This window comes from Amaranthus tricolor, chromosome 13 (genome assembly GCF_026212465.1).
Source record: "Amaranthus tricolor cultivar Red isolate AtriRed21 chromosome 13, ASM2621246v1, whole genome shotgun sequence".
In the NCBI taxonomy this organism is placed as follows: domain Eukaryota; kingdom Viridiplantae; phylum Streptophyta; class Magnoliopsida; order Caryophyllales; family Amaranthaceae; genus Amaranthus; species Amaranthus tricolor.
The window spans coordinates 12,039,306-12,064,620 of NC_080059.1; the positions used below are offsets into that span (position 1 = coordinate 12,039,306).

General features: G+C 32.8%; 1 protein-coding gene across 2 annotated transcripts; it reads right to left on the minus strand.

Moving 5' to 3' along the window:
• Positions 1-1,524: 1,524 nt before the first annotated feature.
• Positions 1,525-16,584, minus strand: LOC130798035 (uncharacterized). 2 transcript variants are annotated; one of them, XR_009039010.1, is made up of 18 exons: positions 16,197-16,566; positions 14,796-15,152; positions 14,510-14,650; positions 13,723-13,855; positions 13,511-13,624; positions 13,235-13,308; positions 13,081-13,155; positions 10,731-10,823; positions 10,594-10,654; positions 9,032-9,364; positions 6,189-6,315; positions 5,886-5,985; positions 5,439-5,508; positions 5,194-5,346; positions 4,996-5,091; positions 3,621-3,940; positions 2,949-3,203; positions 1,979-2,115 (listed from the first exon to the last, which is right to left on the minus strand). XR_009039010.1 is itself a non-coding variant. In XM_057660880.1 (17 exons), exons 1-17 carry the CDS (start codon positions 16,275-16,277, stop codon positions 1,855-1,857), a joined length of 2,589 nt encoding a protein of 862 aa, XP_057516863.1. In that variant the 5' UTR covers positions 16,278-16,584; the 3' UTR covers positions 1,525-1,854. The 2 variants fall into 2 exon arrangements, 1 of the variants encoding a protein (XP_057516863.1); XM_057660880.1 differs by lacking the exon at positions 2,949-3,203 and having other exon boundaries at positions 1,525-2,115; positions 16,197-16,584.
• Between the last annotated feature and the right edge of the window lie 8,731 nt (positions 16,585-25,315).

Sequence of the window (25,315 nt, forward strand, 5' to 3'; positions counted from 1 at the left end):
TATTTTTAATATAATATAAAATTATTGGAATAAATCAAACAGAATTCTATTAACTAGGCGTTCAGATAAAATATAAACCAAAGTGCTGAAAAATAATTTTGATAAATTATAAAATTGTGTGATCCTACTCAAGAACTACATTTTGATAAGCATAAAATTATATATTAAGAAAACCCATGAGAGAAAGATGAAAATTGCGGAGATTTGTATGCTGTGATGAATGTGCGGTCACACCAGGATTCGTATTATTAATCAGGAATGAGATTATTATAGTGAAGCTAGAGTCACTCCCATTTCTGCAAAGTTGTGTAAAGATAGATTGAGGTGATTTGGTCATGTGTATAGAAAAGCTAGAGATGCATCAACGAGAAGAGTGGCAAACATCACAATCGATGATAAGAGACATTGAGCAAGACCTAAGAAAATTTAGGAAGACCAAATTAAGAAGAACTTGTGTAAGTTACATCTATCGGAGGACCTTACTTGGGATAAGAGTAGTTGGAGATGCAAGATCTGTGTACGTGAGTCTCATTAGTTTTTTTGTTTAGCGTTGTGTCTTAGTCGTCTTTGTCTGCTTGTAGTTTGGTTAATTTTGTCTTCTTGGATGGTGTTGTGTACGTATAGTTTGTGTTTTGTTTTTTCTTTTGTAGACTTTTCCTTTACAAGGACCTTATTGTCAGACGATACTCGAGTTGAAAGCCTCCCTTCCATCGCAACCTCCTCATGATGAGGTTTTAGTCTGCCTTCTTTCCCACCCTCTCCAAACCTTGTCTTAGGCAAATGAAACTCATTGAGATAATGATGATGAAAATAATATATACATATACATATATAACTAATACTTATACAAATGTTGAATTATACTTGTAGGTATTACACATTATTTGATAATATTACATTAGTAATTAAGTACAAATTAGAACAAAGAACAAGTTGTTTGTAGAATCGATCCACCCTAATAAGTGATCCTACAATGATTTTCTTATTCCTTTACAAGTTGTTCAAGAAACATTATCACAAAAAAAAAAAATAAATAAAAATAAAAAAAATAAAAAAAATAAAAATTGTTCAAGAAACACAATTGAGTATGGACTATACCTCAATTCTTTAATAATATTACATTTGTTTCTCTTATTTCAAGGGGCTAAAGATATATAGTCCTTTGGTTTAGATTATAATTGATTCAACTAAAACGGCTCATTAAATCATGTACACATCTTATTTACGTGAGGTTGGAGATAATGTTTACTATCAAGGATTAATCACTAATTAACAGTAGTACGACTACAAACATTCGATCATCTAAACTCCGTCCTTAGTGGGGGCCACTTAATGATAGTGGAGTATGAAATGTTATTATGGAAAAGCAAAGTCCCCTGAGATTTGAATGGAAATACAAATATTCAATCAATCAATCCATGCTATCTTGATTCTTGGCCTTTAATTACCTCATCCCTCTAAGCCAAAATAAAGAGCAAAACACCCAAAATACATACACAAATGCTATAACATTAAGAATTAAGATACATGAAGCAATAAACTTGAAATATAAATCAACACTAACTTCTCTCATGAATGGCCTTCGGCCATACCCATGAGAATTTGAATTTTCATGTTCGTTTTTCGTACGTTCCTGATACACTGATATCTCTACAATTGCGACTTCCATTCCGGTAAGTCTAACAACATAAAACTTTGTACCCAATCATCGTTTCTAAATGACATTTAGATTGGGTAAAAACCTATGAATTCTATGCCTAAATCAGGCAGATTGCGCCTGCTTTTCGCCTACGATTAACCGCCTAGAAAAATTACAAGCTGTGAGAGACAAAAAGGGGGAGGGGGGGAACAAAACTACTGCTTCTGCCTATATTTTACAGATTCTTCATTCAAGGAACTATCGGAATGGTGTATGCCTCCTTTAAAACGACTAAACCATGACGAACTTATCTCACTAGCACCGGTACATTGATCCTCATTTTCTTCTTTGTTGCTGAAGAGTGTTTGGTCGGAACAATCCAGAGACGCCCCACATGCTAGGTTGTATGACTGGCATGCTGAATAGCAGACTCGTAGCCTGTTGTCACCGTCGTTGTCGCACTTCTGAATCGAAATCTGGCATAACGACGATCACAATATGTGAATAAGCTGATACACGGATAGCGGCTAAGTATAGACATACATAAATGAAACTCAATGACGAAATTATAGTATCTAAAATTATATAGTAAAAGGCATCAATTTATATAGATACAAGGCTAAAAAAGAAATTTAACATAAACCAAAAGAGTATTGTTTTAGGAAAACCACTAATTTGAATGTCCCTTAACATCGATAAACTGAATGAGGATATGCTTGGATTGAGGGTAATGCGTTAAGAGGGAAATAAAAATCAAGCCAACAAAATGAAAGTGAGTAAAGATGGTCGTAAAGACAAGAAGGTGCAAGTAATAGAAGGAACACATTCTCAAATGAGAAGGTCTCATGGTGAGACCATCTCTATTGGTCTGGCCCATATATATTTTGTGTGTTAAAGTGATCACTTACAATTTTAAACTGATTAATTAAAACAATGGGCTAATTATATGAGCTCTCATGGTGAAACAGTCTCACAGAAGACGAGTTGTTTGAGGAATAGGAAAAAGTCAGCTATTGCCTACATCAAGGGGGCAATAGTTAACATCAACACTCAAAGGTAACGGTTTACCCCTTGCAAAAAAACCTACTATAAATGAAATCAGCCACATTGGTGAAAGTGTGAATCACAACATTAAGTGGAAAAAGAGCATATGGCGAGTTCTCGCACTCATCCACACTTGTTTATTCCATTTTACTACAAGTGTAAAAATCGAGATGTTCATGTTATGTCGATCACGAAGCATCTTAGATCTTTATCTCGCAAAGTTAATTCACAAAATTAAGGTCGCCTATGCTGAAATATAACTTACTAGTGAAATAGTGTACTTATTGGTCTTGCAGTTATGAACTCGTGGAATCAATGGTCCAATTACCAAATGCCTATCACGAAGTGGTTTTGACTTTTTCACCACGTGTTAAGCGAGCCAATTAGATCTTCGTGATGTTCTTCTTAGAAAGCCTTGGATATGCCCACATGATGTGTTTCTATAGTGCTGAGACCAATAACATTCTTGTAAAGCAAAAGCTCGAATCTAGTGTTGATCCAAACAAAAGTGGCGAACAAGCTGTTCTCCGTTTAACCATCGGAAGAAACATAAATGATTAAGAACAACGATCGCTAGGGACACTTGAAAAGAATATGAATTACGAAGAGAGGATAAAGAACTGAAGGGGAAAAAGAACAAAAAATTGCAAGAGAGAACGACAAAACACTTGATTTGTTAAAACAATATTTGAAAATGCAATATTTTCAAAAGCAGGTGGCTTCTCATCCTTTATGGATTTGCCTCAAAGGTCTAATCATTCTGAATCTTTGCGACTCCGAGTATTTAAGGTTGAAAATTTTTTTTGACTCATGACTAAATATTTTTGTTATAAGGTGTGGTAATTCGAGGAGTGAATCCCAGTTTTTCGAGCTCTCACAAAATTACATCACTGCTCGCAAAAAAGATGGAACTTGACATCAAAAGAAGTGAACTTACCCAGCAAGCTAGCCGTTTAGCAGCATCATCACAGTAACTGCTTCCAAAAATGTTGAAGAACTTCCTTGCACCACCGGGGAAGAGGCGATGATAATTGGGCATAACAACCACCTCTTCAAGTTGTTGTAATATACTTGGTTCACTAGGGGCACAATGTTGCCCTGAGAAATCATTTTGAATGACATTTTTACAGACTGAGAGACTTGACATCAACAACGAACTGTTTTGGCATGTGTAGCCAGCATAATCAGAACAACGAAACTCGCAAATTCCATTGTCACATACTCCTCCATGAAGGCTGCATTGCTCATCACAGACAGCTGTACATCACATCCAAGAAAAATACATCAAATAAACAAGATACCTTTTTCCTTCTACGTGAAAAATTCGCCAAAACACAAATAGATAGACCTGTAGAGCGGAAGTGACCTGGATTTCAACCCAAAATATTAGGTTTTGACACCCAAAATTGTAATGGATTTGAGCTGTTGGGCCCATTGCAAGTTATGGGACTCATCCCACATTGGTTGTGTGGGCAACCAATGACGAGCCAAAAATCAACTGGGATGACCAGATTGGTTCTCATGTTTGGTCTATAGTGGCTATCACTATACTATAAATGATCAAATATGACTTGCCAAGTTGAAAAAGATATTTCATAAAATTTTCTCCATGTACATGTATGAAAAAGCCCATGTAACTATGTAAGTACAAAAAAATAAGAAACAGACAGTAAGGTCTCCATGTTAATAGGCGACTAGCTGTAGTGTAAAAATGGGGGTAGATTTGTCCATTTCACCCCAAAAAATTGTCTATAAAAAGAAAGGGCAAACTTATTTGGAACTCTTCCATACATTGGTGCACTTAGAAAAAAAAAGGGAAAGTATATTGCACTAATAGATGAGATAACAGTACTTAACCCATTAAATCAACCTGAAGACTTTGGGATCTTGAACTAATTTATTAGTATTCAACCCAACCCAGAAATGACCCAACCAAAGCTGAAATTTTATTAGAATCCCACCTAACGATTAATTAACAGGTATAGAGGAAAGACGATGAATACTGATTTCTTGCTTTTTGTTTACCTATGTCAAATAAACACACCATGCAATCAACCCTTAAGCTCGCCTAAATTTAAAAGGCAGACAAAATTTAAGATAGCCTTCCATTATTAATTGATGAATTGCTGGACACCAAACAAGACAGAAGATCCAACAATACCTCCGGGTGAAAGTGGAATCTCCATTTCAAGCAAAAGCATCTATTCAATAGCTAATCAAACCATAAAAATCTCTGCTAAATCATTCAGAATAAAACTAGTGATATCATCCGAAATTGTTATATTGAGGCCCATGCCGGCCATCAATATTACCTGTGGAACAGTCAATGCCTGTGTACCCATTCTGACATTCGCAGACCCCGCTTTCAAGGCACTTTCCATGTTTGTTACAGTTAGTAGGACAGTGACCTGCAATAAAATTACCATGCAGTTACAGTGACACTGGGAGCCTGGAGGGGAAAAACAGCCAAATATTCCTGCAATGACGACTGAATACAAGGTGTAACTCACGTTTATTGCAATCAAGACCATGGAACCCGGAAAAACAATGGCATCTCCCATTCACACAATCTCCATTGAAATTGCAAGAATTAGGACATTGACCTGTGAATGAAAGTGAGGACGTGCTGCAAAGTTCATGATAAGCAGGGCAAACCAGTTCACCTAAACAACCAATGACCATATATCAGGACTGAAGAAGAATAATGGCGTCTGAAAAGCCATACATTTCACAAGATTACTAGTTAGGTGATTACCATTGAAACCAGGAAACTGAATATGGCCACCCGATGCAGGGCATGCTTTCCACACGCCATCTACAGCAACCTATACAAAATAAAAAGAATAAGAATTTTTCAGAAATTGATACCAGTGCAAAAGGATAATACTCCATACTCCCTCTGTTCCTTGAGTTTGTACCATTGACCAAATTTTGTGATACATTTTTTTGGTCAATGGTGCAAACTCAAAAGGGCTCGATGTGGAGTATCGGTAGCCACAAGATCTACAGAATAAAAGTTGTCATACTACAAAACAATATTTTTTTTCAATCATCCAAAATCATAACTTTTCCTCTTTCCCTCCCTCCACTACCTCGCCTCTCTCTTCGCTCGCTAGTTGCTACATTTCCAGCCCAGCCATCACTTTGCAGCCTACAATTTGTTACACCACGACAAATTACAAACTATAACACCCAGCCTTACCTCCAATGTGTTGTTTATGCATCGGTGCTGGTAACATCCATTTCCTTGAGTTGTAGAACCACGTACAAACCCAGTTCGAACAAGTGATGACGCCATGCATCTGCTTAGGTCCAAGACCAAAATTTAGTCACCACAAGCACTTAACAGACATATACACATATCTTTCATTTCCGTTCCTTTGAAATAATTTCATGCCCATTCAAAAACAAGACTCAAAAGACAAATCCAACATCATACCATAACCAAGCTACCCAATTACATCCAAGTTCAATTACACAGAAAAAAGCACACAAAAAGTCATACCTGGAGTAGCTTCCTCGCACTTCTCCCAGCATTCTGTCAGGTGCTCTTGCACTGTTGATGTCCGTACATGACCCATCAGAATAAGCTACAAAGTATGTGCAATAATCAGCCAATGAAGATTGCCCGCCTGCAAAAACCAAATGTTGTCTTAGAACAACTACACATGCAGACAGACCTCCAAGCATAGATGCAACAACCTCAACAGTTCTAAGTTCCCACTCTATAATTTGAAGTTCAAATGTTAAAATCAGTTTGCGGATTCAGAAATTTTCAAGCTTTTGTCTTTACTATTTATGTTATTCATCTGATATATGTGTATTGGATGTACTCCTTCAATCGCAAAAGACATTCCAGCTTTCAAGCAGCACCAATGCTTGATTTTACCTTCGTAGTTATAGTTCATTGAATTAAAAATAATTTCATGCCAAACGAATGTAATGGCGTGCAAAGATGCAATTATTATCCAAATTTCCATTGAAAATTATAGCCACTCATTTTGAACAGGCAATTGGTCTTTTTAGCGGTTCTTTATAAAATAGAAAAAGTTATAGGCCACTCCGGTTCACGCCCATGGATAAAATGTCCATGGATCATGTTGCAAAATTCAGTAGATATACCATAAGAGGAAGAACACTGCATTATACGAACTTCTGAAAATAATTCTTGATTGCATGTACTTGAGGCCTATAGATCTAGAGCTTATCGTTTGGACTAAATCAACATTGAGCCTCAAGTTTAACTTGATGAGTTAAAGTTGTAAATCTCAACTCTTTTAGTATCCAGAATTATGTGCTTTTCTCAAGACAGAGAGAGCATTGTAGATTTTAGGAGTCTTATGTCTGTCCCAATATCACATGATTCGCTAATCTCCTCGCGAAACGCGAATCGAAAAAAGTGAACTATGGTCGGTTTTGGACTATTCTTGGGCAACTTGAGCGAATCATTAATTCAAAAGGCGAATAAGCTAGTGAATTATGTTACATCGCACTGTCCAATGCATAAGAAAGGTCAACGAGTTCCAGCATACAATAGCAATTCAATGCTTTATGTTCTTGCAAATTCTTCCAAGGTTGTTTGATTAGGATTTAGGTTAAGGACATACAATTGATTTGCAACACTTTAAACTAATTATCTAGAGGAAAAGTCAGACAGAAATAGTCCCGAAAATGATCATTCTTCACAATAACATCCCAACTATGAGTTATCTTAGAATAATCCGAACTTAAAATTGTCTCTACGAATGGTCAATGAGATTGTGACCTCAATGAACAGGTGCGGCAGGTAAAAACAATGACATACCATGTTTTTATTGGTCCCTTTATTTTCCCCCCTTTCTTCTACTTATCCCTCCTCCCTTTTACCCTCTACAAAATCTCAACCTCAACACACAGTTGAGCTCCACCCCAGTTCCATGGATGCATTACCCACCACAGACACCACCACGATCAAAAAGTCAGCACCGCAGCAGCAGCAGCAGCCCAAAATATGAACCATACCCACCACGGAAATTATTCCAACACAAGTACAACCTCTTACTGCCCCAAAGCTCCTAACCCAGTCGTAGTACCACTTTTCCCTCCTCTCTTTACCTATGTTACCTGATAATGCCTAAAAGCCCTTCGTACCCATGTCCAGACTAAACGACACGTGACACAGACAAGGGACACAGACCTGACTCGTCATGGTGCACATGCAGATCAAAAATATAGGCATACGCAATTAATAAGGAGGAAAGAGGGATCAATGAAGAGCATTAGAAGAGGATAATGATATAATAATTTGCACTTTAACATATGAATTACAATAGTTATTTGGGCCTAATATCTTTAACTTGTAACAACTTAAATTTAATTAAACATTAGTCATTTATTTTTAGAAAAATATTAATTTTTATTAAAATTATAGTAATAAAAGTTGGCGAAAAAAATACATATTTTTTAATCATTGTATTTATGTCCGTATCTATATTTGGATGGTGTCTCCTTGCCCAATAATTTCAAGCATTGCTGAATCACACAGTTAGCTTTTTTCAATCTCTTCATCTTTCTCTTTCCTATGCCTTCTAGATCAACAAAAGGTCTTCACCATGAATTCCAATTTCCAACAATGAGGGTAGAACTCCATGGTTGAATCAGAGTAGTGTGTTGGATTCGATAATTACAAAATTGGAATTTTGGTTATGAAAATTTTAGTTAAATTGCTAGAATCAATTTCTTTGTTTCACTGTTCAACTTTTCCCAAGGAAATGAAAGTAGTCGGACAAAGAGTAAATATAATATTGTTGCTGAAATTCAGGACAACCTTAGAAGTCTTCTGTTTTTATTGTTTTGAGGTAGTTTTACAATATATTAATACGAGGAAAGATAAACTTTTGAATTATGATTTTTCAAGTTGGTAAAATTCTTTGATATCTTATTATCCATAACTTCATGATTATTTTGAATGGAACAACCATAATTGGGATTGTGTCCTTTTCAAGATAGTGTACATTCAACCCCTAAGTGGGAGCCACTTAATGACAGTGGGGTAATGAATGGTCGTTGTTGACTATATTCAAGATTACTATCGTCAAATTAGCCTAAACTAAGACTGTAGGGAAGTAGTTGTCCAATGAAAGCTTGTCCAAAATAATAGTCCACTAAAAGCTCTTCTAAGACAAAAATAGTACATCAATATCGACAAAAGATGATAGAGCATGCAATGGATCAAAGCATTTTTCTTCACTTGACTAGCACATGATTAGACTAGGCACAAATCCCATTCAGAATTACTAGGTTAATAAGAAAAGGGAGTCCTTAGTTAACAATTGAACAAAGAATAAGAACCAGGGCATAGAAAATTACCTTTGTTAGCCTGTGGGAAATACTGGGCCCACTGAGGAAGGTCGCCATTATAACTTATAATGGGACAGTATCCCTCTGCCTCCCTGTTGTACGTACAGCCTGACAATTGGGTATTGTTGCAATGATAAGCACCCTTCCATTGATTGCATGGCAAGGTAACAAACTCTGTTCCCTGGCTGCGTCCCCATTCAAGGCGTTCTGCCATGCTATAGTTGGCCTTATACCATCCACTATCCTCCAATAAAGCAAGGGTCATTGTTGAAACAACAGACCTCGTGTCCACAGACCCCGTCATGATCTCATTCATCAAAAGTCTCTTCTCCCAGTGTGAGCCTGCGAGCATACATAAGTCAGTACGTCTATAAACAGGTAAAACTTTAAGGAAGTCAATGAATCCGGTACTAACACGACAATTATGAGATTAATGAACAGAAAGTACAAATAAAGACTTCTGTACACACTACAAGGGTTCAAAGTTTTCAAAAAATGTGGAACGCATTTAACAGAGAAAACTAACACATTCGTGCACACATACATCCCGACTCTGAACTCAAGTTATGTGCAGATAGATCTGAGATACAAGTACATAGGTGTCCATGGCTGCTAAAGAGGGGTTCATCCTAATTAGGGATGAACAAGATGAATAAAGGATATGGCAAACGCAATTTATGTTTTTAATTCATCACCCATAGTATTCACAATTTTTAAATTTCTTAAGGAACTTTACAACCTAAAAAGCCAATAATATAACACACCCCCAAATACATCAATTAATAGATTTTTACCCATTTCCCCATTCGTCTTCACTCTTCATCTAGTTTTTTTCACGCCAAATTTTCTACATAAAATTAAAGATATAAATTCGCAACCTCCTCTTCATCTCAAACTAACATCACCACAGTGATCCAATTGTTTGCATCTCATCAGTATCTTGATAACTGAATCCTATCAAATAGGCTCTTAGCCCCCAAAGGTGATATTCCCCTCATATTAAAGACATGATCTGTTGGCCTGCCGCTTCCTTCTCTAAGAGCCTCTATCAATACAAACTACTCCTACGTAGTTCACCAATCTAGGTCTCTCCCATTTTAGTTGATTAATAAATCTCACCCAGATCCCAAATCATTCTTTTATTTGTGTTTTCCCTCCATTTTTAATCACCTTCAAGCTTTTTCATTCATATACAGGAAACAATTGATTGGACTTAAAAGCTGATACACGTGAATGAACAAAAATTTGAAATTGATAGTTGCAAAAGACAATGCAGAAATAGTGAGATCAAAAGAGTAAATGACAGAGAACATGCTAAGCAAAAGATAGGGGGCAAATTCATATGGGGTGATTGAAAAATAATTTGGATTTTCTCAAAGGCCGAGTCCAAGGCCGGAAAGGAAGGTTATGTTGATATCATAATCACATCCACAGTGCCCCACACTGACACAGGCACATAAAAAAAGTTTCTTGCAGAGTTGATACAGCTTGTATCCAGCAGGAAACACATGAGATATGTAAGGATGAAACAAAAGGGTGAGCACGAGAAAGATAAAATTGTAATCAATGACCTGATGTGCCCCTTCCGCCACCGTCTTCCAGCTCTAAACCAGTAAAATTCTCAGAAAATGCCTGCCAAAGTATTAAATACATTATCTTTCAAATAACAATGACTACATGCAATAAGTAATAAGTTCAATATAGATACCCCATAATGATAACGAGCATGCATGATAACACGAGGGAGCACCACACGTGTGACCATACGACCCAATTTTTCATCCATGCTTTGTTTTATAACCTGTAAAGAAGATGAGAAGCTGATGTTAAATCATTACGAAAGGACAAAAAAATTTCAGCAAAAAAAAACAAAAAAATTAAAAGATTTTCGACAAAAAATACAATAGAAGAAGAAATTGTCAAACTACATTCCCATGAAACTGTCATACTTACACAAGACAGGTTGAAAACCCCATCGAGGATTAATAACAATAAATACTACATAATTCTCAAGATAGAAATGTTTCATTATTTTACTAATGTTTTTTCTTTTTAATGAGTTATCTGATTAAAGTATTCCACTTAAGATTTATAGTTCTTCCATTTTGGCTTAAAATGGAATACGGTAAAATGACTCTTTGAATCATATGCACTTCACATTTAAGTGCACCTATCAAGGGGTCAATCACAACAAACTTTTTGTTTTGACAAAGATAAGGTTCCGTACATTTAGCTCCCCAAACTAAACTAGATAGGAGCGTTGGGGTCATGAAATCTTAGTTATCAAACTAACTACTCCCTTTGTTTTTATGGGAGTCTCATTTTTGCCATTTTTGTGTATCTTCACCATTGCGTTTATAGATTCAAATGCCAAATCACCCATCATATTCTTCATTTGGTCCTATATCTTCTCACTCCCTACTCTTTTTATTCCCAATAGCCCTTATAAGTACACACTAAGTTGAGTTTCATTGGATTGAGTGTAGACAAATTTTTGTACTCCCCTAAGCATATCACATTATAAAAAAACCCTCCCAAGTCCTAACTCCTAACTAATACATATTCCTTTTTGGGTTGACCAAGTTTAGTTACTACTTTTCCTTCCATAATAAGCTTTTAGTGCTCCTAAAAAGTAAACTTACTATGCATTTGCACTATTCATTCAATTAAATAACAATTTGATTCATTCATAGTTTCATACCATCTAAACCTAACCAAACCCTTCAAATAAAATAAAAAAAGTCAAGATCCTTATGTTATTGGGAGTGAAGGTACTAAATAAATAAATAAATAAAAATAAATAAATAAAAAAAAAGGCCAGCTGGAGGTAAAACTTAGTTCGTAAACTAAGAAGAATTTCGAGAACATATTAAAGGGCATTAAGATAAGATAAATCAGGTAGCAAATGCCAAAATTTGAATCCCAATAGAAAGTTCGATTTGGATTTTAGCAATCATCCAATACTACAACTCAGTTGCAACTCCAAAAATGAGGGACTGATTTGAATAGTAAAAGTAAGCAAAACAAAAAAGACTTATAGAGTAAGATTTAAGTAATTTTGTGTCATGGATCCTAATATGCCAAGGCCCAAGATAATTCACACATATTCAAGAAGGAGGAAATCAGCTATACAGCAAAGCAACTGAATGCATGGAGTTTGTTACAAAAGGAATATTTTCTGTTTTATATTTGATGAGCTGTACTTGCTTGATTATTCTAGAAACTTGTACTGGCTATATATAGTAGAGGGTGGGTTAGATATTGTTGATGCTTGTAGTACGTATTGGTCTTGTACCTAAGGAGTTATCGGGCCACTCGAAGAGCTCGAGGGAGTACACTGCTCTCTTGTAAATAATACAAGCATTCCACCTTCTTTCTCTCTTCTCTTCGTCTTCTTCTTTTCTCTTCTTCTGTTTCAACATTACTGTGATAACCTTACATCCATTGGTGGCAGTAGTAGGTACCAACATAACATTTTGTTACTCTTAACACTCAAACTCACCTTATGTGTTGTTTGAGTGTGGGTCCTACCAACACTCTATACTAACCCTTATTTGATATTCTTATAGTTTAAATAAGCTCAAAGTATCCCAAAACAGGTAACAGACCACCAATCTGCAATCGGAACGTTTGACCCTGATCGCGCTCCGAGCAACATAAATTAGCTAGATTAGACTAAAGGAAAAAATGATGTTGTGTCTCAACTATTACACCTCTTGAACTAATGGCCACAACTACATTTTTATTTTTCACTAATCATTGTGAATTACCCAAACTAGCAAGCATGGTCCCATACCATTACACCCAAGCACGTAAAGTAATGCCTTACTAAAGGTTCCCTCGTCTACTTTCTTTTCCCCTCTTACTTCTTTTCCTATCTTTCTACTCCTTGGTTTGATTGATCTCAAATTTGCTTAGCTTTGAAAAAATTCATTGTGATTTTATGGTTTCATTGTTTGACAACAAAAGTTTACTCTATAAGAGGACAATCCTAAGCAAAAACCCATTTGTTCTATTATGTTTTCCATTCAAAAGCCATCGGATAGATCCTACATTACCTGCGCACGTCTTCTTTTGCGCTCATCACGGAAATGTGCAAAAGCATGTGGATCAAAACCAAGAACATGCATGACCTGTAAAAAAATCAAAGCCATCAACATAAGGAACAAAATTCTAAATTCCTTTCTCATTTAGAGAAAAAACCTTTCTAACCTCATGTATAAGAGTTGCAGAAAGCAATGTTTCGGCTTCTGCAGTCAAATGGCGTGGAGCAACATTTACATGGCCTTTAAGAACGTCAAAATTAGTCAGTTATCCTTTACAAAAACATTATATTGCCCCAATGCCACTAAGGCACTACCGCCAAGGCGGGCTTAGGGGGATTGGATTTATGCAACCTTACCTTGTAATAACAAAGATTCAGTTGTTTGCTAAGTGGCAGAAATGCATGAACCCAATCCCTATGCCAGACAAACTCCTTCAATTTACCTGCAATAGCACGGCCCCACTGATCTCGCTCACACGCCACTGCCCATGCTAGTGTGTTACCAGTTGTTGGTCTTGTAGTTATTAAAAGAACTAGATCGGCATCAGCAATACCCTCTGGAAGGTATATAGCAACATAACATGTGATCAAAACCTTATAAAAGGTTGATATATTGAAGCCATTTCAAAGAGAGCTAAGCCAGAAAATAGAGAACCTTCTACATAATCCCTAGGTAGTTGCACACCTCCGTCTTGTCCACATGCAGAATATCCACTTAGCCGCAACTTCCCTCTAACAGGCTCAACAGCTAACGCTGTCTGGAACCAATCTACAGTCTGTGCCAGAGCCTGCCCACCCATTTATGAATGTCCATTTTTACATGTCAGGTTAATAAGCAAAATGAGAAAGATATAGAATAAGTAGTGCTTGATATGAACAATCTTTGAAATTAACTAGCAACACGGAAATAATCAGGAAAAAACACAAAAAAAAAAAAACAACAAAAATTGAAAAATCTTGTTTTCAATTAAATAAATTTCAGTAGCAGGCGGCTGTACATTCCAAGAAAGGGAGATCAGACATCTGAAACAAACCCTGACATTTAGAATGTTTCAACCCCAAAGCTCAAGCACAATTATTTTCTACACTAAAAGCTCGATGTTTTAGCCTACTTATTATTTCATTTTAGTATTTCCAAACTACATATTGTTTTGACCCTAAAGCTCAAGCACAAGTATTTGTTACATTATGTTGCTTGATTTTCCAAGCTCCTTGATGTTTCATTTCATTTTTTCCACTAAAGAACCAACTGGGATGTTACTTCTCTTAAAACCACGTCAGGTCAAAAAATGAAGTAGACAATCCAGCAGAAAGATAAATTTGAAACATAGAGCACATCTCAATGCCGCATTTTATTAGTTCAACCCACTAACTACCATGCAATCTAAATTCAGTCAAAGGACAGTTTACATGAAGCAAAGATCATAAAAAAAGAGGTGGACCTTATGGAGGCGATGCTTTTTGTCCTCTCCAGATATATCATCCAACGTACAATTATACCAGCAATCCCCAAATATCGGTGGATCAAGATGAGGGTTACAAGAAGGTGTTCCCATGGAAGATGTCACAGGAGGCTCCCCAAGCTTATCAAACAAGATGCAACATATTAGACAATAGACTCAACACTCCTATCTCTCTCTCTCAAAAAGTAAAAAAGGAAACGAGATCCACTACTGTCCATAGTCCATACGATTATACAAGAATTCCTAGACCATTACAAATGCTCACCTTTACTATGTCCCCAACATTTCTGCAATCTCTATCAGGAGAATGACCAACAGCATCATAATTTAAAAATATTCTAATTGGCAATCTCCCATCTTCAGGTTGCTGCACAGATTCCGAGAGACCAAGCAAAGCACGCCCCTTGCGATGGAGAGACTCTGTGGCTCCAGACTCTTCATACAATTGAGGGGTAACGGAATAAACCTGACGACCAGGTCGTCTACGCTGTGCAATGATTTGATCATGTATACAAGAATGTGAATTAATAATTGTACTTTCCCTTTCTTCCCCTTGCTGCAGTGGTCGATAATCTACCGCATGTGCATTAGCAAATAGGAACAATGCCAAAAGGAAAACAATCTGCCACAGAGAAACAACAAACTTAATAATCAATACAAATGCTATAAAAATTTTGAGCAAAAAAGAGGGTATCCTCCTAATTACAATGTGCCATATTAAAATGGCTCATCAAATCATCTACACTTCTTATTTATGTGAAGTTGCATCATAGTGTAAAAAAAGACCGCATCGCATCGTGTCGGCCACATTGTAAAGGTTTTTAAAAACAACGAACCGATATTTTCCGCGTCGTAAAGGTGTAAAAAAAAACGCGTTTTGGGCCATATCAAGGGATATCTTTATTCAACCGATATTTAGGCATTACGATAAATGCATTACTTTCGTTACCGCATTACCGTTTCATTACCGCAGTCACGACAGTTACCGCATTTTTACTCAATGAGTTGCATGCTTGCAAACGAGAGTCCATTAAAACCATAACCACCTCTTTGTTATCATTAGCAAGGGTAAAGTTGTATACATCGAACCCTAAACACTGCAAGGTGGTAGCCACTTATGACATTTGGAGTATTGTTGGGATGTATATGAAAAAGAGGGCAAAATAACAAGGCAGAAGAATCCAAGAATGGGCATTCAACTAAGCATGTTAAGGGGCAAAAATTCTCCAAATTTATCACCTGAATTTCATGTTGGCTAGTATAAGCATCAGTTGCTAACTTAAATATCACTAACTAATAACAGATCAAACAACACAACAAAAAATTCTAAATTCTTCTGGGTTTGAATGAGCTCACATCAGTAATCAACTCAATCACAAAAATAATCAAGTAGAAAATCCCATAAAGAGCAAAAAAAACAGAGATTTTACATACAATCAGGTTAAAGTTGGGTCAAAAGATCCAATTTTTTCTGTAGGGTATCATTGAATTAAAACCAATTCCTTCTCTAACACCCAACCCCATCACCAAACAATCAACAAATTCAAATTCAAATTCACTCAAAAACAACTATGATGATTAGTATACAAGGAAAATATCACATAAATTCCATTTTTTTTTCAAGTCTAATTAATGAGTAACAACAAAAGAGGAAAAAGGGTAATACCTGGAACAAAATTAGTGCAAATCTGAATGTATGAGAAAACGAAAATCCAAAAGATGGGGTTGTAGAAATCTTAACCTCCATCAATAAATTATGCCCATTAAAAATGGAGTTTTTCTTAACCAATTAACATGAACAACCCAGCATTTGAAACAAGGAGACTGAAGAAGGACTCAAACAATTCAATAGGTAAGAAGAATGAAATTTAGCTACAAAAAATCAAAGAGAATAAAGTGGATTATGAGTGTTAAAGAGTGATTGTATGCTTCTGGGTTCGTGAGATGATGCAAAGTGAGGTGGGTTCAGGGTTGTTTGTTGTGTTGAGCTACCAACAATGAGGGTGAAGAATGAAGATATTAACGGGGAAATGAAACTTGCAGTAACTTTTTCCCTAAATATAATACTTAAAAAAAATCAAATTCCTAACAATATCATCCATATACTATTGTAGCATTGTTATTTTTTTTTTTTTAATTATATTCGTCCTAATTAAGGTGGGTATATGAGTATGATTATGGTGGTAGTGAATGAGCATTACTAGGAAATAACCGTGATTTATATCAATTGTATATTACTTTGATTTACACTATGTCATATGTCTATTATTTTTATAATTTTTTTTCTTTTTTACTTTGATTATTTTATTGTTTTTATTTTTGTCTTTTTTCTGGTTACTTCCAAATAACCGTTATTAAATAATATTTTCTATGTCATATGTCCTAACGTCAATATTGTTGGTTATGTAAATAGTTTTGGGTTTTAACTAGATTTATTAATAGTGTTAACAAATTTGACTAAAGTTGCTAAAATAGTGATAGAGTTTTAACTTAAATTACTAAAAAAGTAATAAGTGTTTTTAATTAAAATTGCAAACGCTTCACTTGAATACGTCATTGCCTCTAAACAAAGATCCTACATGGAAAATAATTGCGGAAATAAAAAATTAATAATATTGATTTTTTTAGTACTTCTATGCTCCTTGAATTTCCTATATTTGATTTTGTAGAATATTAACTTTCTTAATGTTAATTGGAGTATAAAACTAAAAAAATAATTGAATTTAAGAGATGTGTTGATGAGACGAATGGGTTACCCACAATTTACTGCATTCTACGTCATAATCCTGAGTTTTTGACTTTTTTCACAAATAATGTTTTAAATCCGCATGATGATCTTTAAATTTCAATTTTTCCATGTCATAAATAAAATATTAAGTTTTTGGTTAAATTAAGTACTTATTGCGTTTGGATTTCAAAATATGCGGTCAATTAGGGTAATCACCAAATTTTAAAAAAATACCATTACGTTAGTTAAAAATATCGTAAAGTAAACAAAAGAACGTCCCTTTTGTCTACCGCGTGGAAAAATTAGAAGTTCAAGGTATCCATATGGATTAAAAAAATAAATTTCTACCACTTAAGAAAGCCGAAATTCAGGAATACCACATGAAATTTCCCTGTGATTTTTAACATGATATTTGTGATATTTGGTGGTTAATAGAGAATAATACAAAATAAAATTTTGTCAAATGACTAAAAGTTATATTAAAAGTTAGTAGCTGATTAAAATAACTTATTTAAACTACTAATTTTATAAACTTGTGTGAGTAGTTGATTTTAAACATGCTGATAACCCTGTTTGTTCAAAAATTGTCAATCATATAATTTAATATGAAGACTAAAAATTCCAAATTATAATTAATGAACATTTGTCTTATTTCTATTTGCTACTAAAATCATGTGCTCAAATATCAGAAAAGCATAGAATTGGAAAATTGCATCAATCACAATTTAAAATCTTCATATCATATCATCAATTTATTATATGAAGTATTAAAGATTAAGTAAGAATTTCACATGTCATAACTTTATATTTAATGTATACTTGTCATAATTCTATTCACTTTTAAAATCCAATAACAATTTAATTTGAAAATATGTTAAATAATACTAATTATTATATTTAAATATCAAATAAAACATAATTGAAAAGTTTTATTAATCATAATTAATATCTTTCTATAAAATCTCGACTGAATATTTAATGTAGCATAATTATAAATCAATTTAAATCACAACTATAATTAAGTTTATATAAATTCATAAAAACTTGATATTTTACTTTGGAGTACTTCTAATATTACATGATTCATTAAAGTTGAAAATCAGAGGACAAGTAGAGAAACAAAAAGCTACTATCACTAATTGATTTATTCATATTTTCTATTGATTTATTTGCTTTTAATATATATAACATATTTATGATATCCATGATTTATTATTCCTATTTTCTATTGGTTGGGATTAACTTAAATTAGGTGAGATTAATTAGCCTTAAAAAGTTTATATGAATTAATCAAATTAATGTATTCCATTTGAGTTTGTAACTTAAAAGTTACTTAAATTTGTCTGTATATTTATATAATTTGTTCCTAAAATATCATAAAATTAGTAATAATTTATATTTGCCACTATTTACCTTGTGATACATTGAAAATTTAGATTATAAATGCTAAGTTTTCTAATTGAATTGACGCCTAACACATATGTGCATTGCAGGGGCACATAATACCCTAGTTTATAAAAAGTTGTTCCGACTAGCTAGTCTACCAAACACTAACATTAGACGGTTTGATGTTTAACTGTCTATTTGTACCTAATAAGCTAAAATTGTCCAATAAACTATTTATTAATACTGTAAAATGTGCGAACGTGAAAAATAAAAAAATTGAGTTTATAATAAAAAATAAAAAGTAAAAGTAAAAATTGTAGTAATTTAAAAAAATGGGCAGTTCTGAATTAAACAGAAAATAGAGATTATTTATTTTATTTGTTGTACTAGTTTGAAACGTTAGGTTTGTGATGTTGAGCAAAAAGCACTTGTTAGCGTAGGTGAGAAAAGGGTGACTATAATAAGTTAGGTCAGGGTTGGTACACAATTATTGTTTCCATTCCTTTCTTTATTATCCTTATTCCTTATTTTTAACAACCACTTCATTAAGCCTATAAATATCTTCTAAATTGGATGCTTGGATTGGATACCATTAATCTAATAAGTTTTAAATTAGACTTTGTTATATTTTAACCCCATTTCAAATTAATTTGAAATTCTTTGAATCATAATCTAGAATTTTGATTTGTAATTCAAAAATTAATAGACTTGAAAATACAAAAAAATTGAGTCAAATTTGACTGATGACTGTAATGTCAACTGTTTTTTCCTAATTTTTTACTTTTATAATTAAAAAACTAAATTTCAAAAGATAAAATATAAGTGAATATGGAATTTCCTTTTAGAACCAAATTGAGAATTAAGGAGAGGTTAACCATTACATATTATTTGTACAAATGATACCATGAATTTCAAACTATTATTTTTCATTAATATTTTATGATCAAATAGTTTGAATTTTTATAATTTAACATCTTACTACAAATAAATTTAAAGAAATAGCATTTAGATATGTAATGGAAGAAAATTATATTTTGGGAAATAAGTTAAAGGGACTTGTTAAGAACATTGGTTTTGGTATGTTATATTATCCTTTTTTTTTAAAAAAAAATTTAGTTTTAAAAAATGGTTGATTTTTAAAAAAAATGTTTTTGACTGTAATTTTTTTTCTAACATGTTTTGAAGCTCGTGTATATGCATCATATATAATACCCCTCCGTTCATAAGCACAATATATTGGAAATGTAATGTTATTACAAGTATGTTACAAATACAATGTATAAACAATAACACTATTTGTAATCCCTTTGAAGAATGGATATGAAACTAAACACCACTAAGATTATGTTGCAACGATGAACTTAATATTAATAATAAGCGTGTAGTCCATGTACTCATTTTTCTTTTGTGATATTTCTTCCACAAGAGTACTTGGGTGATAAGTGAAATTCACAAAGTGATACAATCTATAACAACAATTTCTTAGCGCAAAAAGAATGCAATGTAAGACAATGTATAGCGAATCAATTATAAACTTAAAGATGTAATGAAAGTTAATTACTCCTTCACCACACTTAATGCAAAAGAGAAGCAAGAACAATGTGTATGTTTGATAAAGAAATCTTAAAATGTATGGAAGGGTAGAATTCCCTTATGCATGTACCCTATATATAAAGGTGTGTTACAACCAATGAAATAAATGGTGCTTCATCCAAAGCCAACCTATGAAACAAATGATGTTTCAACCAAAGTCAACCTATAAAAATAATGTTTCAACAAATTTAACCAACATTTGAAGGTTACCAATTATTGGCAATAATTACAATCAATCATTGCAAACAAACAAAACTAACAAAACCGCAAAATTCAAAATATGGGACTAGCGACCATAGCCAAGTTGGTTAAAGTAAATGTTTGCAAAATCATGTTATTTTCAAAAGACATGTCAAAATTAAATGGTGGAGGGGAGGGTTTCAAGTCAAGTTATTTCCGATTATGTTAATTTCGCGTCAGATCACTTTTGGATCAGATCAGTCCGGGTCAAGTATAGATCAACTCAACGGGTTAATATTTTTGTAAAGAAGAAATTTTTATCATTAAAAGTTAACTAAAAATATTAGTACATAATACTCAATGCTATTCACTTTAATTGTTTCATTTGAATCTGCACAACTTGCTAATATACTAGTTTTATCTTTAATATCACAAATTGTGTATAATTTAGAATTATAAAAAGTTAATATTGATAAAATTTACATTAACACGAATCAAACAAGATCTCGCTTGATTATGTTTTAACTTATAGCTTAGGAATAAAATATAAACTAAGAGTAATTAGGAAAAATTGTAAAATCCCACATATGTTTTGTAAAAAAGACCAATATAACTTTAAAGATTTCTACAAAGAAATATTGATTTAAAAGACAAAAATTAACTAGAAATATAAATATCTTAATTCAAAATTGATTACATGGAACTGAAAAAAATTTGAGGATTTTTGCTATACAACTTTTTATAAAGTCTAATCCTTTCTGCTTTATTGTTTTTTAATTGTGTTATTTACTGGTTTCAAAATTCAAATCTAAATCACGTTTTTTTAGATAAGTTTTAGAATAAAAAGAGGTGAAATCATATTAAAATGATTGAGCAATAAAAATTAAATCAATTCATAATTATTTATCTTATATTAGTTTGAATTGCTTTTAATATAATGATGATACATTAAGTTCTTAAATTAGTATCTTAATCTATGACATGTATGAATTATGATGACATAATTCATGATTTTTTAAAAGGAGTAAAAAGGAGTATTACTAAAAAGGAGTGTTACTTTAAAAAAATTGAAATATACATAAAATTATTTTTTAAAAGAAAAATCATGTTTCAAGCACATTTTTAATACTTACAAATCCATGAATAATTAACTCTATTGTTAAAATTTTAATAATACTTAATTCTTCAAGCCAGTATTATAATAAATGCATTATCTTAATTTTTTAACTTTCAAACTATCACACTTTTTAAGGGAAATTAGATGGAGTATTAAGTTATTAATTAAAAATAAAAATAAGTATTGAAGTAAATTTAATGGTTTGTGCGAAAACCTAAACCTTAAATTATGTACTTTGAATAACAGTACTCTAACTATTAAGCTATCCTTGTTTTTATTGTCTCAATACATAATGTCATAAATTAATTAGGGGGGCAAAGCAAAAACTACAAAAGGGCACGCGTTTTGGCCGAGGGCCGAGCCTCCCCCAGCCCCTTCTTCTTTCACCCTTGCTTCACATGCTAATACATAACAAAAATCGTGATATTGTTGTATCTCATCAATTGTGTGAGAGTCGTTGTTATCATTTTTGTTTTCCAATAAACCTTACAGTCACTTTATAATTAATTTTGTTAATTTACTTGAATAAATACTTGATTGCTCGTGACGGGTTGCACCACTCAATATGTGTCTAAAAGTATATCTTTTTTCACTAATACACCATTATGCTGCGATAATTCAACCAATGTAATCTTATGGATATCATCCGGAATAAAAAATTATAATCACTATGCAAAAATAATACATTGTCTGCATATGGCAACCCTCTCTTTTGAAATTCAAAGGTATAATTTTCTGAGTCTCTATGATGAATAGTGTTCTAATAAATAATAAAAAAAAAGTAACCTTAAAGTTAGAAATTTATTTAGCTTAAACATTAAGTTGTTTGATAAATGACTTTTGAGTTGACTTTTGACTTTAGACTTATTGGTTGGTCAAATACATAAAAAAAAACTATATGATAAATGACTATTAAGTCATTTGAAAATCTAGTTTTTAAGCAAAAATTGAAAAGCTACTTTATTAGTTTTTTTTTTTTTTTTATTTGGCATGGTTGTTCACTTTTTCTTTGATAAACATCTAACGAGTAAAATCAAATTTTACCAAATATCTCTCTAAACATCAAATTTATCCAATTAGCTTAAAAGTAATAAAAATTTAATTTTTTCAGTTGGCCGAATAAGTCAACATAAAAAATAGCTATCAATTTTCAAACATCCCACCACTTCACGAAAAAATATGAGTTACAATTTTTTTTACAACTAAATTTAATTTGTCAATGACAATAAAGTTTTTAAGTTGAATATTTTTTTAGTATACGTAGTATGATGGAAAAGATTAGGAGATATGAGAATCAAATTCATGATCTTACCTGAGAAAGTTAATATATGCTCTAATTGGCACATAATCTAATTCTCAATTTAACCGGAAGGGATATTTTACTTTGAAAACCATAACTTCAAGTCTTCAGATTCAAAGTTAGAGTCATCAACCCAATATCACGCACAAGTTAGGGTACAGGGGGAGGAGGATAACGGACATATCATACACGTGCCCGCTCTAAGGAGAGGGCAAAGAGAAATGCGCACACTCAATTTATCCCCCCAAAAAAATAAGTTCATGTAAAGATAATGGGGAGTGGCACACATCGTGCCTGGGAAGACACCTGTAGCTTTAAACACACATTAAAACTATAACCGAGCCAAGATAGCAAAAGTAAATAACCAGGACAAAAAGAAAAATATATAACTGAAAACTATAAAAAAAAAATCTTAAACACAGATACGATGCCTCTAATTGATTATGTCTCTGATTAGGTCCTCAAAGAGATGCAACTCCATCCAGTCTTCAAGTCTTAAACTATCCCTATTCTAATACAATAGTGCATTAGTCCTCCTTATGTCCCACGAGTTTTGCTATATGTTCCTTCTTAATTTGTCTTTGCTATATTGTTTTTGACGTGATTTATGCTCTTTCTTTAATTTTCATCCACACATCTAATTTATTTTTATATCTCTTTTACTTTTTCATAAATTATTTTCCCTCTTTTGTTGTAAGTTACTCACAAATTGTATTTATAGCAAGTGTTGAGACAAGAGGGAGTATTATTAAAGTGTTGTATTTACTCTCTCTATCCCTATGAGAATACACCCTGTATTTTTTGGTGAAATTTAGCGGAAAGGAGAATTGAGTTGGAGAATAAGACAAAAATAAGTAGATGATATAAGCAAGTAATTAAGATAGGGAAAATAGAGAGATAATAAATTTGTGAAGATTATAAGAAATAGAGTGGGACAAATACAAAAAAATAGTGCAGAATGAGTGAGACAAACTAATATGAAAAGTGGTGCAGATTTAAAGAGACTTAGGAAACACTCCTTCAAGACTTTCACCTAATGAAAATTTTCATTTTCTATTATAATTTGTTTGACTGACTTTACATTATTTTTACTTTTGAATATAACTCCACCACTTTTATTCATTATATTTTCTCTTATATCAAAATATCCTTAATTTGAATTATCCTAAATAATTCCACCTATGAGCCATCTGTTGTGAATAATCCCAACTATTGATTATTTCTAAACAATTCAACTTCTGTGTATTTTTGGCTGACAACACCCATTGCCATATTTGAATTGACTATTGCAAGAAGTAGGAGTAGACCAATGAAGTGTTGAACATTTAGAGTATATAAATCTAAATTTGTATATACTACTACTTAATATAGTAGTGAGAATAAAATAAATATATTATAAGTCCAATTAAATGTTTCAAAGGATTTGATGAATCATTACTTTGATTCATAAGCTTTGCTTGGTGAAACATTACTTTGATTCATAAGCTTTGTTTAGTGAAACCTTACTTTGTTTCAAAAAGAGGTGTTGTTTGATACATTACTCTATAAATAGAGGTTGCATGCTAAGGGACATTTCATCCTATCTTCATATCATTTTTGATTTCTCTTTTAAGAATACTCTCATTCTTGTTCTTCCTTTCATGAGATGAGAGAGTAATTAACTCTCAACATCATCAAAGTTCATAATTCACTACAACACTTGTATTTACTATTGCAATTTTCTTATGCTAAGATTTTGTTGTGTAGATTGTATCTCATTGTGAAGTTCATTTGTCATCTCAAGCACCTTTGTGGGATAAATATCATAATAGGAAAGTGCATAAACGCCTTATACTCATAGCAAGTTTTTGAGCGACTTCTTTGATGGCCACAACCTTATCTTCATGATGTCCATTTGGTGATCTACAAAGCAAGGAGTTCCATTGCCATCCACACAAGGGACATACAAATCGGTTTGTTTTATTGGTATTTGCATTATATTTTCAATATGAAGAACATAAGGAGGAAGAAGAAGTGATTGTAACAGTTAGTAGGTAGCTATGAACTTGTTGGTTAAAAGTTAAAAATGGGTGTTGTGAGCAAAAAATATACGAATGTTGCATTATTTAGAAATAAGGAAAAATTAACTAGAATAATCCAACATTTCATTAATTACTACTGAAATGGTGGTCGATTTTTAGGGTCACTTACCCAAGAACATTGTTGCTCAAATGGTGGTCGATTTTTACAGGTTAATTACTACTGAAAAAAAGAAAAATAAAAAAATAAATCAAAAATTTTAAAGAAATAAATAAATCAAAAATATCAAAAATTAAAAGTTAAAATTAAAAAATAAACTTGATTTATATTTTTATTTCTTTAAAATTTTTCAAGTTTTTTATAATTTAATTTTGTATTTACTTTTTTACTTTTTTTATGCAATATGAGTTGTTGTATACCGAGGTGTCAGTGCATTCTAAGCAAGCACCTTTTATAGATGAG